This window comes from Nothoprocta perdicaria, unplaced genomic scaffold (assembly GCF_003342845.1).
Source record: "Nothoprocta perdicaria isolate Ctin4 unplaced genomic scaffold, notPer1 scaffold_257, whole genome shotgun sequence".
Taxonomy (NCBI): Eukaryota; Metazoa; Chordata; class Aves; order Tinamiformes; family Tinamidae; genus Nothoprocta; species Nothoprocta perdicaria.
In genome coordinates this window covers 168,569-184,010 of record NW_020455485.1, presented here as the reverse complement: position 1 = coordinate 184,010, position 15,442 = coordinate 168,569, and the positions used below count along the sequence as shown (strand labels likewise).

Genomic DNA, 15,442 nt, shown 5'->3' with positions numbered 1-15,442 from the left:
CTAACGGCTTCTCCCGCCCCCCATAACGGGGTCCCCCGTGTTCTCACCGGCACCATAGCAGCACCTGACCCCGTGCTGGCCCCAGAGCTGCGACTCAAAGGGACACGGGCTGAACAGATTTACCTTAAAAATATATATTTTTTAAAATAATTTTTTTTTGCTTCAAAATTTTTTTTGCATCAAAAGTGCTTGCAAAGACTCATTGTGACTATTAAGTTTGCCCAGTTCCTGGATCCCAGTCACGGCCTGCCCAACATAGGAGGCACACAGGAACATGTTCCATAAACATTGCCTCTTGTATTATAAGAAATACTTTATCTTTTGATTCTTTAAAGCAGAGCTAAACATGTTTTTTCCTCATCGTCTTTTTCCTCTCCTTATGGTCTCACTGATATTTGCTGCATTTTCTTGCTAAAACCAAATCTGCTGTAGGCTTCTTATTACAACAAGAAATTAGAGCTTTGAGCAGCCAGCCTGAGTGTCGCATCAAGAAGTTTTCTTTCAGTAGCAGAAGTTTCAATGTTACCTGCCTTTGAAGTGACATAGACATGTTAGATGTAGGAAATGAAGTGTGTCTGTCGATCTGTTATTAAATTTGCATTTTTGTTGTCTTTGTATGGGTAGGATACAGCTCTGTGGCTGGTTGTACGTGGCATTTCAAGCTGAAAATCATGAGCACAGTGTGGCTGCGAGTTGGTTCATCCTCTCGAGCATCCCGAGAGATGGCAGAGCAGCCATGGGAAGGGACCAGCCACTTCCTCCTGTGAATCAGCACCAGAGGGAGCTCAAACAGACCCTACCAGGGAATATCCCTGTCCTCTGCTGGCATCTGAAATCGGATGGTCCTCAAACCCTGGGATCTTTATCAGGGCTCGAGGGGAGCGAGCGTTAATTGGACAGTGACAAATCCTCTCCCTTTGGTTGTCGTGCAACGCGTTCACGATCTTATGCTCCATCTCATGATAATTCTTTGAAGCTGGCCGAGGGCAGCGCGAGCTGTTCATCCCTGTGTCCATACTGCCTCTTATTTGTACCAGCACAAGAGAAATGCTAGGAAATGGCTATAGATAAGGAGAAGAAGGCAGTTTTCCGTCTCACAATGTTAAAGTAACAAATAAGCTTGTTAAAGTAGAAACTTGTGTCTGTAATGGGAGTGACAACTCACTGCTCTGAGCTGGCTCTGAGTTCTGAGTATTTCTTCGCTTTCCTGATCCTCTGTCATTGCTAGCTTCCTACCTCTTCCTCAGCTTATTGGTTTTAGTTCCTGGCACTTTGAGCCATCCTCAGTTCCCCTGTGGATCCATATCTTTATATTCTTTAGCTTCCAGGGAATTTCATTCACAGACTTCTCTTTAAATCTCTATCTCCCTCCTTACTGTTGTTTCTTTGTTCCCTCCATCTGTGCTCAGTGGTCCCCACTCCTTCCTCTCTGTTCCTTTTCTTTTGCAAGCTGTATCTCCATCCATGATGTCCACGACTCAGTCAGTCCCCGTTTCCGTACTCATTTTCCATGACCATTCCATCATCGCTTCCAGTCTCTTTCTCCTCTGATTCTTTTCACCAGTCTAAATGACCATTCCCCAGTCTTCAGGCTCCAAATGCCATTTTTCCTTGCTGAAACAGGCCCTGTCTGTCTCTCTTGTTTCTAGATGCCCTGTTTAGTCGGTGACTACATGAAAAAAAAATTATTTCAGGGGAGTGGTCTTTTGATTTTGGGTTTTTTTTTTTTTTTGCAGTGTGTTTTTATGCTTGATAAGTTCCCTGATCCAAATTATTGCACAGTCAACAAAAGCAGTTGTACCAGTGTACCAATGTCCTGTACCAGCAGGATAAAAGAATCATGAGACAGAAAACATATACACTGGCACTGAGAGAAAGTGGCTGTGTATCCAGACTCCTTTTTAAAATAATTTTACTTCTTTCTATCTCACTTAGCCACTCCCAATTTTTCTCTTCCTCTGCAGTGTGAGGCTCATCAGACTGCATTTCAAGTTGTTCCTTTCACCCCAAATCTTTTTATCTTCTGTGCATTCAGAGCAAATTAAAATCCTTTCAGGTTACCAGGGCACCAGTGGGTGAAAGTGGTTGATTTGAGGGAAAAAAAATAAAAAAGAGAATACCTTGAATGTGATGTTAATCCTCACACTGAAATGGATTGCTTTGTAGTAGTAACATGCACTCTTATTTGTCATTCATCTCTTCATTTCCTTTCATCTTGAACTTACTGTTACAGATTGTTTTCCGTTTGTTTTGCCCTCCTTGGTGCTGAAATGGATTTGCATGTCCTGGTTAAAGTCATTCCCATTAAAACAGAGCCAAGATAAGTGGGCCTGTGGTGCTGCATAATTTGCCTTTGTTCTTTCTAAAGGCAACTAAAAGCTTCATAAAGCTCATTTGGAGATCTCAATTTCTGCCAACCTTTGGTCAGCTAAAACTGGAATTTTAAAATTAGTTTATTTTGCACCATTACAAAGGTCATTGTTCTTTACTGGAGATGTACTTTCCTGCTACCCATCCGTTATGTGATTTTGTGGCACCTCGTCTTGGCTGTTGATAAGTTAATAATGCCCTTTGCCCAGCAACATTTCCCTCTCCTTTCACTCTTGGAATCAGTGTTTGAAATCTTAAAAGGAGGCTATGTCTGTGTTGCAGGAGGCTAAACTGCCAGTACAGTTAGGTCTATTCTATGGATAGATCATATATGCTGTGTATAAACGGAGCTGTCTCCGCGTGCGCTAACCTGTCCTGGGAAGGCTTCTTTTCCTCCCCCAGCCGGTCTGTGCTGAGCCAGTGCTGGGGCTGTATGGAGCTGCTTGCTTGGTGGGCACTTAAATTTAAGTTCAGTGCCACGTGAATGTAGGTAGCTAAATTACTTCTGCACTCAATATGTGTGGCACTATTTCCAAGGGAGCAAGTCAGACCATAACCCTGCTGGCTGACGGGGGCGATGCCAGCAGCAGCTTGTGCCCATTAGATACGTTAGACTCTGAATTTCTCCTTTGCTAGGATATCCCATTATTCCAGAGGATATGAAAGGTTGATTGATACAAGGAGAGCTGAGTCCACCACACAGGCCTCCTGAGGGCGGTGATTCTTTTGAGTGCCTGAATCATCCCTTATTCAGCTGAGTGTCAAAGTCTGTGCCTGCTAGAACTGGGAATAGCCCTCATTGCTAAAGCAGGATGGCAGGGAGATTGCACTAATCTAGGGTTCTGTGTATGCACAAAAGAAGTGACTCTTCAGTAATAAGCTTCAAATGCTTGATTAATGTATCTTTAATATGCCAGTCTATACCATATACATTTTAAAGGCCTGTCTACTACCAAAAGGTAACTGATGTACAGAAGGTGGCTGGTGTGATAATGCATTAATAATGTACTAGGGTGCTGTGCAGGGGTGGTTCCTGGCAGTATGGTGCTGAATAAAATGTGCCCATTTAAATACCTTCTCTAAGTGTTAGACACAGTAACGACTGAATCCAAGGTCGGTTTGAGTTTTGGGAAGAGTCCTCATTGGAAGTGTTTAATGGAAAGCTGGATAGTCCTCATGGGAAGTGTTTAATGGAATGTCCCAAATGAGTCTCGGTGCTCAGTTGCAGGCCCGGCGCTGCCTCCAGGTTACAAGAGCAGCTGGAGCTCAGAAACCCCTGAGAGCGGCGACGACTCGGAGCCTCTTCCCCTGCCCAGGGAAGCAGATGGAGATTCCGAAGAGGACTTGGAAGGAGCTCCAGCACCCAAGTTAGTGTCTTCCTAGGTCTTTGAAGCATTGGCAACATAAAATTATGCAGAAAGTAGAATTGAAGTATATCTCTGTGAAATAAAAGAAAGAGACAATATCATATAAATAAATTTTTTTATTTGAGTTTGGCCTTATACTACTTTGCACCAAGGTCATAAAATCTATTAATGAGTGTGAGTTTATATATTCAGTTAAATCAACTGGGATGAAGGAATTGAATTGAATAACAGGTGTCTTCACATATCATAATTTAGTGGAATGACTTACTCACAGTTGCTGTATTAAACCTTGTGTCTGTTTGCATTAGGTCTTGTATAAGGACCTGCAAGGACATTCTGCTGCCTTAATGAGCACAGGAGTACATACTAATGACTTTTCACCTGGTCTCTTATCCCCTTTTTCTGGAGTCTCAGTAGAACTGGATTGGGAAAACTAGTAGTCAAAATGCAGGCAGCAGACATGTGGAAAGTGTGCTGAATATAAGATTACTTGCTGAATAGAAAATGGTATTTCAGCATTATTCTACTTCTCTTTCTTCAGCAAAAGCACTCTGATTATTTTTGAAAAGCTGGAGTGTTTTTGGAGTGAGGCTTGCGCTACCAAATTTTTAATTGCTACAGACTATTTTGGATCCTTTTGCACTGTTTCCTTGGAAACAGCGAGATGTTTAGTACATAAGACTGTCTGAAAGCGTTTTTATGTTTCTTTTTTCCTTTTTAAAATGTAGATAATTGCCTTGTATGTCGAGGTAATTATTAAGTGAAATCCTTGTATTTACAGAAAGCCAAAAGGAATTCAGGAAGATGATGATGATGATGATGGATTTTTTGGACCCGCTCTTCCTCCTGGATTTAAAAAACAGGACGATTCTCCAGAGAGGTAATTAAAATGGAGTAATACTCAGGATTATTTCCTTAAAACACAATTATTTAAGATAAAATATTTTGTGACACTATGACAGAACAATTCAGTTTACCTTGAAAGAGAATTCAGATTCATCCTAGTTTGGAAGGTTGGGGAGAAAGATGGAAAAATATATAAATTGTCTGATTTGTATTTTGAATGTCAAACTACTTCTGTTTCTTGTGATATCTCAAAAAAGAATGTAGGAAAAACAAGCACCGGGGACAAGGACCCATATTTGCCTAGTTCATTCTGGCCAGATGGAGTAGGACGTTCAGCTTTTGTGGGCCATAACACAGTGCAGGGTGGGAGCTGTTGCTTTGCTGGTGCACTGAGGGTTATTGTCTCCGTATCTGCAGGTGGAAAGCTGGTCTGAATCATCTGCCTTTTTCAAAGGCCCAATTGTCATGTCTAAACAAATAACTTACTTACAGTCCCTATCAGTAAGCTTTCCATTTGATTGCACATGTTTGCAAAATACCTACAGAAGAAAACTAGTAATGAATTCCATTCATAATTTAACCATGTGTGTCAGCCTCCTTAGCCTTGCACTTCCTTGTATAAATCAAAATGATTATCCATACGGATATCACTGCTTGCCAGGGAAGGCTCGTTGATGAGAGGTGGTTGAGTCTCTTCATCACTGTTTTCTTCCTCAGAGCCACAGGGAACTGACAGATAAATAAATCAATACTCACTTGTCAGGTATGAGATGTCAGTTCTAGGAGGATGAGCCAATATGTTGTTAAGCTATGCTCAATATTTCCCTAAAATAAGGGAAGTCACTGAAAATAATATATGCTCTAATAAAGCAACATAAATCAATGCTTGTACCTTTTGGTATTAGGTGAGGGAGCCTTCTTGATTTTGACACGAATGCTGCGGTGGTAAATTATGGTGCGGAGAGAAAGAGGAAGAGAAAAGGTAACTGGTAGCCTGCAGGCTAATGAGATGAACAGTAATACAAGTGCTCTCCCATTGTATAGTCTTAGTATTTTTCACGCTTATCCAACTTCTACATAGCAGTTTATTTCCAAAATGCTGGATAACTGCACTTAAATTCAGAGGGGTGTTGTGTGCGGGGCTGGGGAATTCAAACTATCAGAGGTTCCCAGGCGTTTCTTAGTCACAGGTCCTCACACAACTGTGCCTGGCACACACTGAAGAGCTGTTTTGCAACAGCCCCCATCCCTGAATAGGTGGGAAAGGTGCAATGTGTGGCAAGAGCCTCGTCTGCCTTCCGCCCCCGTGCACCTGGCAGGCTGGGTAGTGTCACCCCGCGGCGCGTGAGCGGCGCAGGACACGGGCCCAGAGCTGCAAACTGCCTCCCTGCCGCGCTGCCCGCAGCGCTGAGCGCCGTGCCAGCTGCCAGTCTGGCTGTCGCTGCCGGGAACAAGCGTGAGGCTGTTTGTTGCGTGTGGACTTAGTGCTTGTAAGCTCTCTGTCACACGCTTGTTCTTTCCGAAGAAAGTTTTTGTTCTCACTTCCATCTTTTCCCAGGCTTGTCAAAGCAAATGCTCATAATTAAGAGCAGCTCACGTGGCAATTTGTGACTTTTTAAGAATTACTCAAGTCATTCCAGCATAAAATGTCTATGTGAACAGATTTCTTTTGGCTTTGGAAAGAATGTTGTTTTTTACCAAAATGTGCCAGAACTGCAGTATTCGTAGGTTTTCCAGAAATACTTACTCATCAAGGTGAGGAACCAATGTTAAAATGCTGAAGTTAAACACGAGAAGAGTAGTGAAATTCACATCCTGTATTAGTGAGGACTTAAAAGTCCAACCACAAGAAAGCTTCCTTTGCCACGTACGAAATCCAGCATGCATTAAATGAAAGCTTGATTGCTGACGAGGTTTCGTTTGTAAGTGTATGTGTACGTAGGTGCTGCAGCATGCCAACAGCAGCAAAATGCATTTACCTGGGTTTCCTTTAGATTCACTTTGGTCAGAGGCATCCAGGACATCCAGGAAACTGTCAAGAATCACATCCTGAGCTTCTGAGGAGAGACCCGAGCAACAGGGTTGTTCATATGGAAGAGCAGAGTAGCGATGAGGAGTGTGGAAAGGATGAGTAGAGGCACCATTTTTTTCTGTTCCTTGGGAGAGCCTTTGAGCTGTGACAGAGGTATTTAATATCCACTCCTTTTTTCAGAAGTTGCACATATATAGCCCATAGTGTAGAAGTTCTGATGTTTCTCAGTAGAATAAGCTTTATGTATAGGTTGGTTTAAATCTATTTGTCCACAAAATAGAGGTGCCTGTACACCAAAAGGAAGGATTTTTTTTTTTTATATCTCTATGGGTTAACATTCAAACTCTATTTTAAAATTTTATTGGGAACTGAAAACGTGTGTTTAACAAGAAAGATGTTGGAAAGGAAGGGATAAAGTAAAGACTGTTTCTCTCAGCCAGCAGCTAGATGGAGGTGGAGTGTCGGATTTATCCCAAACTTCTTGCCTGGCTTTGAAACCTCCCCTGGCCTGAGCTCACAGGCACTGAGCTCGTGCCTCCCATTAGCAGAATCCTCTCTACTAGGATCTTTCTGGCAAGACTTCCTTCTTTTATTCATTTCCCCCTTCAAATCCTGACAAACACATCACTACTGCAGAGCTGTGCTGATTAGATTATACAGGATTTAATAGAAGAACATGATTAGAATAGTTCAATTAACGTTGTGTTACGTTTGATTGCCCAAAAGCTGAGAGACTCGAGATCATAATAAATAAAGTCTCTGTCTGATGCACTCTAAGGATGCTCTCACTTCTTTGGATGATGCTTTTTCAGGTTTTTATTAACTTTTATTAGCCTTTGAGGGGTATAGTAGACCGTTAAAAGTGGATCTTGTATACAAGAGCCCTTTCAGCACTGTAAGTGCAGCTCAACATACACTCTAAACTGTCTTCACCACTGAAAAGAGATCCTTGCCTTTCTCTGTCCCTGCAACCAATTGACTTGTCAGACTCTGTGCAGAGTTGCTATGTTAACCAAATCAATGAAGTTACCTAGGATTTCAAAACCTGCCTCTGCTTCCTCTCCTGTCTTCCCTGCCCCAAGGGAAAAACAAACATTTTAAATAGGAGCAGTTCATTGATTTTGTTTATTGAAGGTGCTCTGGTGCTGTGATGCAGGGCAAGAATAGCAAAAACCATCCTTGGTGTTAGACAAAGAATAAGGTATTTCTGACCTTTCCTTGCTCTTGGATCTGGTAAAGGGAGTTCATGAATAAATACCTGGCATTTGTTCACATGCTTGAGCCTTCCGAGGCTTAGAAAGACTGTTCTTACAAATGCAGTTGTTTCTATGATGTGTTAATCTCTTTAAAAATTGTTCCAGCATGAAGCAAGAGAATATTATTTAATGTACTGTCCATGTTGGTTATTTTACATCCTTTTTTTTTTCACTTAAAACCTTTTTTTTTTTCCCCTTGAGGCCCATTATAGGTCCTGCATTGCCACCCGGCTTTAGGAAGGCTTCAGAGGACACTGGGAGTACCAAATATTCCATAGGACCTTCCGTTTCATCAGAATTCTCTTCCCAGGTTTGTAGAAACAGACATCTCTTGCTTTTGAACAAGCTTGCTGAAATGCTTAAACAAGTAGGAGCCTGAAAAACTCTACCAGACCTGCTTTTTAACATGGCAGTCTAGATTTAGACCAGAAATTGTCTGGCTCTTTTTTAGTGGTAGTCAAATACTGATATTGAAGCACAAATAAGTTTGAAAAAGGAAGAGGCAGGTCTGGTTTGTTGTGATTTTGCTGTTAAGTGGATCTTGCACACTGCTCACGAGAGAGCTGAGTGTCTCCATTTGCAGAGCACTTCTCCTTGCTGCTTTTCCATTCTTTCTTTTGGTATGACATATTCTTCCCAAGTGAACATCTTGGCAAAGTTCAAAAATGTAAAGGTTTGGAGGCAGTAATACAGTGTGTTAGGTGAATATTTAGCAGTATTTTACCCCTTTCCTGATGGGAGAAAGTGCTGAGTATATTAAACTAAATAGTTAGCTTCTTAATATTTTAATATGTCTGTTAGTGCAGATGTTAAAAAATAATCCAATCAAGAATGATGCTACCGTGTCACTAATAGATCTTCTCAAGCAAGAGGCCTGTAGCTTGGGGCAGGGCACACCAGGACCGGGGACAGTGACAGGGACACACGTGGCACGTTGTGTTGTGGGACTGCTCCGGTTGGGTTACGTAAATCCTAGGCTTCATAGTCTAATTCCTGGCTACAAAATAATACCTGTATTACTAAAGAATATTCAGCAGAAACGTGTGTGACTAAAGTACTGCTGGAAGCATGGGAAGGATTCAGCTCCCTACCTCAGGCATCTTGGAGCATCCTGAGGCATATGAATCACCTGGCTGGCAGAGGAGACAAAGCTCAGGAGAGAAACCTGCCTCCTGCCGGAGCAGCAGCGTGTCCAAGCCTGGCGAGACACCCCGGACAGCCAAAATGACCCCAGATACCAACATTATGCAGCTGAATCATGCTCAGGATATGACAAATATGAATTCATTGTAAAAATGATCACTTGTCTCCATAGTTTTTCTGTTTATTTCTCAAATATTTCATTTTTCTAGTTTAGTTCCCAGGTCCTATAGGATATGCTAAGAAGAAATGAGGCAAAGGCTACTCTGGAAGTTTACTGTTTTGCTTGGCGCTCGTGATGTATATATGTCATTCCCCTGCCTCCCACAGCAAACCTTGCTAGAATCTATCATCAGGAACGATGGGCTGACATTTTTAAGATGCTCGTCATGCTATCACTCCAAGTAACGATCAAGCAATTTATCATAATGACAAATGTCTTGAGGCAGGAATGTCAAAACTGGGCTGTTTATATATTTTACAAGCCAAAAAAAATCTTTTTCCTATACAGATCTTCATCTGTGACACCAGTTTTGTCACATTGAACTTAGGGGGTTTTTTTTGTTTGTTTGTTTTTCCCCTCTTTCTGATAATTTTTTTTTTAACCTTTGAATCTAGTGTAATGATTTGTTGGGGCTTATTTACTTTGTTTTAGTAGTTAATTATTTTGCATTTCAGTACATCTTTAAAAGCAGCTAATCCCATGTTGACTCTTCACTTTATTTTGATGTCTCCTTCAAACGGGGGCACTATTTTGTGATGCTTTTTTAACTGCATCTCGTTTGAGGCAGGAGGTAATGGAGTGAATTGAGCTCAACACTAATGAGAAAGGCAACATGTTTCTTCAATTAAAACCCAGCATGGATTTTTTTTTTGGCTTTCATCCTCAACTGCTTTACAATGTATTGTGAAAGCCCTATATCTTTATCTCTTTTATTTCTTTGCATGTAGAGAGAGGGAATTATTTTGTCAGACTTTTTTTTTGAGTTAATTCTTCCTATTCATTAAAAAAAAGGTGGGAGAAGGTCACTTCTTTCTGTAAAAGTTAAAGCAGTGCTAGCTTAATGTAAAAGTTTGAATCTGTAAATGTTTCCAAACAAAAAGACAAGATAAATTCATATTATCTACTTGTATTATTAGTGTTTATGAATGGCCAGTTATTTCTCATCCACCTCTGTCTTTCAGATGGGCTACTGCCATTAGGTTTATTAAGCCATATACCTCATGGTCCGTGGTCATATCCAGCTGTGTCTCTTCCTACGTCTTAAGTGTGCGTCTCCACTGTTCCCATATCATCTCCCTTGCTTCCAAGGCACTGCTCCACGATCCCTTTGCTGCATTCTGCCCATTTCCACCACGCTCTGTGTCTTTACTCTTCTTCACCCGAGGGACCTGTGACCTTCTGTACATTACCCCAAATCCAGAAAGAGTTTCCTTAATATTTAGTCCCTTAAAAACTTTTTCTAAAGTTCTCCAAAGAATTTGACTGTTTAGAAAGCAATATCAAAAGGAATTGAAAAAGTGAATGACCAAGCCAGGAGATTGGACTAGCAGCTCCAACAGAGACCCAAGGATGTCACTCCATATGTGCCACCTGTACCCTGGCCTGCTTATTGGTCTTCCTGGTGTCCTTATAGACTCTGAGCTTTGCTGATAGGAATTCTTCTTGCTTGAGAAATGATGAGTCTGATTATGGAGGTGCATCCAAATGTACCAGTGGTGGTGAAGCCCACATTATCAGAGGTGTGGGTTTATGTGGTTCTAACGACTTAGTGCTGTGGAGGCAACAGCAACACATGTGGAGCAGCACGAAGTAGCAGCACTCTGTTCCTGCTGCTGTGCTTGCAGGTGTTCCTGCTTCGGGCACAAAAGATGGTGCTTTGGGAAATGCAGGGACTGGAAATCCGTGCTAAATTACTATAACAGGGCTAAAATGGAATTGTCATCTGCTTTTGTTGTGTGATTAACACATGCCTGGTGTAAGATTTATGTGTTCTTCCATACAAAATCATTCCAGTTCTATGAGGTTAAAGTATTTCTTGAGTGTCTGAGCACTGTGGTTGAGAGAAGTATTTTATTTTTGGAAGGTAACAGATAGCAGTGAAGAGGAAGACAACCTTATAGGCCCAATGCCTGCAAAAGGACCGATGGAGTCTGATGTAACTAAGGATTTTGAACGCAGAGCTCAGAGAATGAAAGAAAAACTGACTTCAGCAGACAATGTAAGTTGGATATTTTTTCTTTGCTGGTATTTTTTTGGTGGATGTATTTGTGTTTTCCTTGCATGACAGTTTTTCTATGTGGACCCAGATGCAGTATTACTACATTTTTTTCTAAATGGTTTTAATTCTTGTTAGGACAAAGAAAAATCTATAATCTCTGCTGGAAGTTAAGATTCACGTGGCAATTTTGTTTTGCATTTCCACTTTTCTTCTTTCATAAAGGACGAACCCAAGAAAGTTACCAGGGAATTGTGGATGACAGAGCTTCCCCCAGAACTGAAAAGCTTTGGGTTTGGCCCGAGAACGTTCAAGAGAAGAGCGGATGAAAAATCTGGCGACAGATCCGTTTGGACAGACACTCCAGCCGACAGAGAGAGGAAAGCCAAGGTGAGTGGCTTCCCACTCGGGGGTTAGTGCAGGCCGAGTATGTGTCGGTAGCGCCCTGTGAAATCAAACTGTGAGCTGATCAATGAAAAAAGTTTTTCCATGTTTCTCTTCAGATTACCCAAACTCACAAGTTTCACACTAAAGGAGAGGAAATAACCATTTTAACTAACATTGCTCTTTTATTTTTTCACTCTCTCCCGTCTCCTCTGCTGTAGCCAGTTACTCTGCATCAGCACACTGAATCTCCTGTTGCAGTGTGTCCAATCTCTTGTCAAGCAGAGCAAAAAAATGTGGTGGCCTCTACTGCCTTTAACCTTCATATTTAGTTAAAGTAACCGTGGATTTGCTTGCTGCTTACTTCAGACACTCTGATTGCTCTAACAGGAAAGAGAAGAGGCCAAGAAGTCGGCCAGTAAGGTTGATGAGGAGACTGTGCTGTCTGGGAGAGACAAGCGACTCGCTGAGCAGGTGACTTCCTACAATGTAAGTACGGCAGCAGAATGCCTCCTCTCACAAATTCCCTTTAATTCTTCCCGCTTTCCTTTCTGGGACTCGTTTCTAGCACTGCTGGTTTCTATGGATACCGCTACATTCTTCCTATTTAGGGCCCAAACCTACTGCTGTGCAGTCATTAGACCGTTTCCCACCGATTTCAACAGGAGAAGGATCAGATCCTTAGGCTGCTGAAGACGGTGTCAGAATTGGTTTCTGTGTGGACAGGATTTTACCTACGTTCTCCGGTTCAGTTGCTGCTCTGCTTAAATCATCCCCAGCTCAGGACGTGACCGCTGCAGACAGCCAAGCTCAGCTCAAACACTAGCTTGTTTCACCAAGTTGCCAACAGCCCAGAAGAAGAAAGCAGCACTAAAGGTTCCATTTTTAGAGTAGCCAAGGGGAAGCTAAATGGACTAAGCAGAGCAATTCTGGAACTAACTGCCTCATTATAACAGCATTATCTTTTATTATATTATATTATATTATATTATATTATATTATATTATATTATATTATATTCTTTCAGTCTCCAGAGAGAATTAATTTTCACAGACAGATGTTGATGAAACACACACAAAAAGAGACCTCCACATAAAATTCCCTCTTGCCTGGCTGTCTGGCCACACCACCCTCCCCTGTGTGTGGCCTGCTGACTGCCTTACAGCTGCTCCTTCCTGTTCTGCCCTGATTTACGGCTTGAAGGCTTGCAGAAGACAGGTCTCCAGAGAGTATAATTAGCTTGGAAACTCGCTGCCTTGGCTTATATTACAAGATTGGAGTTTATGTGGCACTTTTAATAATTTATTTGTAGTTCATTAAATCATATGTCTCTCTTGATTTGTGGGACTTGCAAATGCAGAGCTTCTAGTACGCTACCTTAAATTTCTTCTCTGGTTTCTGTCTGCCAATACAGCTACTACAGGTGTGGTAGAATAAATATATTCTTTTCTGTTGCCATAATAAAACAAGTATTTATATATGCACACATACATATGTACATGCATCCACACACACATGTCTATGTATATATATAAAAATACATATGCACACACATATATATACTTTTTCATTGTTTCAAGGTCAACAGACATCTCTCCCAAAATTGCATTATGCAAATGAAGACATTTTATTTAGGAATAGAGCATCTTGGCTTGTTTTTTTATTGGCTTTTTTTTCTATTAAAAATTTTGTGTCTCTTCTTTCATTTTCCTTTCTCTGTTAACTTTTATTGAGGACATTTTCATAGAAAAGAGCTTTAGTTTTGAAAATGATTTCTTGCTGTTAATTCCTGCAGTGCTGATGACAAATTTATTCCCTGGTGCAATTCCATCTGCATCAATGCAGTTACGCCTGGGAAAAGTGTTACCCACTTTCTGTTTTCATGGAAATCATATTTTTTATGTCACCTATCAATTATTGTTGCTGTATATCGTGAAATAAGTAGTTGAAGAGGGAATGATGAAGATGGGAGTGAACCTTTCAGAATAAAGGTCCTGTGTTCCTAAGTAAGAGGAGATGGAGCTGCTCAACGCTTCTCTATGAGGAGAGAATGGGTTTGGATTCAGCTTTTGGCTGGCTTGAGAGCTGGGCTGGTATCTGTGGGCACAGACCCCGAAATACACTTCACCTGGGTAAAGGAAGGGCCCCGTAACCCCCTGCCAGTGTGAAGTTCAGTGCAGGTTTTGCATCTTCAATAAACACATGTGGATCCTTGGCTTGGCAAAAATGCTGCAGTGTGTGCTTGGCTTCACACCTCTGGCCTGCTCCTGTGGGCTGCCAGCAGATAAATGCCACAAAGTAAAGAGGGAAACATAACTTGGTGGGAGAATAAGATTAAAAGGGTGCCTTGTGTTCCCACCCCTAACAGTGACCAAGAACAACTGCTTAGGGAAAGTGTACGAGAAGCTGGGCCTCTGCTTTGAGGTCTTTCTCAAGACATATTGTCCTAACTTATGTTTCTGCTTAGCATGGCAGAGTATCTTCATGTTTTTCCCACTATTTTTATTGCTACTCTGTGTGAAGGTTTCAAAATAACATCATGTCTTTTTAGAACTCCATTCTGCACTGTATATGCAAAGTTAATATTACCATTATCATTATCAATTTTCATTACCATTAATATACCATTATATTACCATATAACCAATATTACCAACAAACCATTCTGTTTTCTCATTACTGAACTTTCTGGAGTTCTTAGCCTAATACTTGACCCATTTAATTGTTCAGGTCTTCTCTATATTGTTGGCGTTTTCTAATAGTGTTTCCCCCTCTTTTTCCTATTTTTCCAGGAGTCGAGGAGATCAGAATCCCTCATGGATATACATCATAAAAAGCTAAAAAGCAAAGCAGCTGAAGAGAAGAACAAACCTCAAGAAAGAAGGCCGTTTGACCGAGACCAGGATCTCAAAGTCCATCGATTTGATGAAGCACAGAAGAAAGCCCTGATAAGAAAATCACGAGATCTGAACACCAAGTTTGAGCACAGTAAAGGCAATATGTTTTTGTAACATACAAGCTTGAAGCTTTTTCGAAGTCAGTTATATTTCAAATACTTAATTTTTTAAGTATGTTTCTGTAAATATTTGAATGCTAAATAAATATCCTATTGTTTTGGAGCTATTTTTCCTTTTCTGTAAATATTAGGAAGTAACCTCCATATTAAAAATAAACCCATTAAAGAACCTGCTGGTTAAAAATACAATCAATGTACACCTGCAACTTGGAAACAGCCCTTTTTTGTTAGCATAAAATTAAGTAATTCTGTTTAGGCAGCTTTGCGACCGGCCTTGCAGTGGGGTTGCCAGTTTCCTCCTTGCTCCTGCCACGCTCCGAGTCCCTTTGCTGCCTGGCTCCACGCAGCCCTGCGGGAGCTGCCGTGAGGCTGGCGGGCAGGATGCTGCTTCACTGAAGCTTCCAGCGGGGACTGGAGACTGAAACAGCGCCTTTCACTCCCAGCAAACACTCGCTCGTGCTTCGGGAAGGGTGTTTGTCTGTGCAAATAGGTGCTTGTACGTGTGCAGCGTTATTTCTGTCCTACAGCAGGGAGAGCAGGTGTCAGCACAAGAGGTGGTAAAACCCCGAGATTTGGAGCTTTTATTGGTGCTCTCCAAGAAGATGTCAATTTGCAGGGCTTGGCTGTCAGAAAACCCCTCTCTTCTAAGCAGATGCAGCGTGGAAATCAATAGTAAATCTTACTTTGTAACTTACCTTGCAGAACAGGCTTTCTCTTTTGTCTCAAAAAGGAAATAAATTTGCTATTTCCAAACCTACGTCCCTGCTTATAGTTCCTTAGTTCTGCTACATGTGCATGTATAGCACCTGTAG

The 15,442-nt window shown here is 41.4% G+C and overlaps 2 protein-coding genes across 2 annotated transcripts in view; one reads left to right on the top strand and one right to left on the bottom strand.

Annotated features, from left to right (window-relative positions):
* Window positions 1-1,016, bottom strand: part of NUFIP1 (NUFIP1, FMR1 interacting protein 1) — a 25,515-nt gene extending 24,499 nt beyond the window's left edge. Inside the window, exon 1 of the mRNA XM_026040429.1 lies at window positions 853-1,016. Within this exon, the coding sequence (XP_025896214.1) occupies window positions 853-1,016 (164 nt within the window). The remainder of the gene's footprint in view (window positions 1-852) is intronic.
* Window positions 1,017-2,637: 1,621 nt separating this feature from the next.
* Window positions 2,638-14,674, top strand: GPALPP1 (GPALPP motifs containing 1). Its single transcript, XM_026040428.1, has 8 exons — window positions 2,638-2,667; window positions 3,580-3,737; window positions 4,519-4,617; window positions 8,073-8,181; window positions 11,099-11,233; window positions 11,456-11,620; window positions 12,005-12,103; window positions 14,407-14,674. The coding sequence occupies exons 1-8, from the start codon at window positions 2,638-2,640 to the stop codon at window positions 14,623-14,625; spliced, it is 1,014 nt and encodes a 337-aa protein (XP_025896213.1). The 3' UTR covers window positions 14,626-14,674.
* Window positions 14,675-15,442: the final 768 nt, after the last annotated feature.

Bases quoted from the DNA above. Each gene is read 5' to 3' on its own strand.
- GPALPP1 (XM_026040428.1), top strand. From the start codon at position 2,638: ATGTCTGTGTTGCAGGAGGCTAAACTGCCA. The intron at 4,618-8,072 runs GTAATTAAAATG...TTTCCCCTTGAG, and splicing joins CAGGACGATTCTCCAGAGAG to GCCCATTATAGGTCCTGCAT. The intron at 11,621-12,004 runs GTGAGTGGCTTC...TTGCTCTAACAG, and splicing joins ACAGAGAGAGGAAAGCCAAG to GAAAGAGAAGAGGCCAAGAA.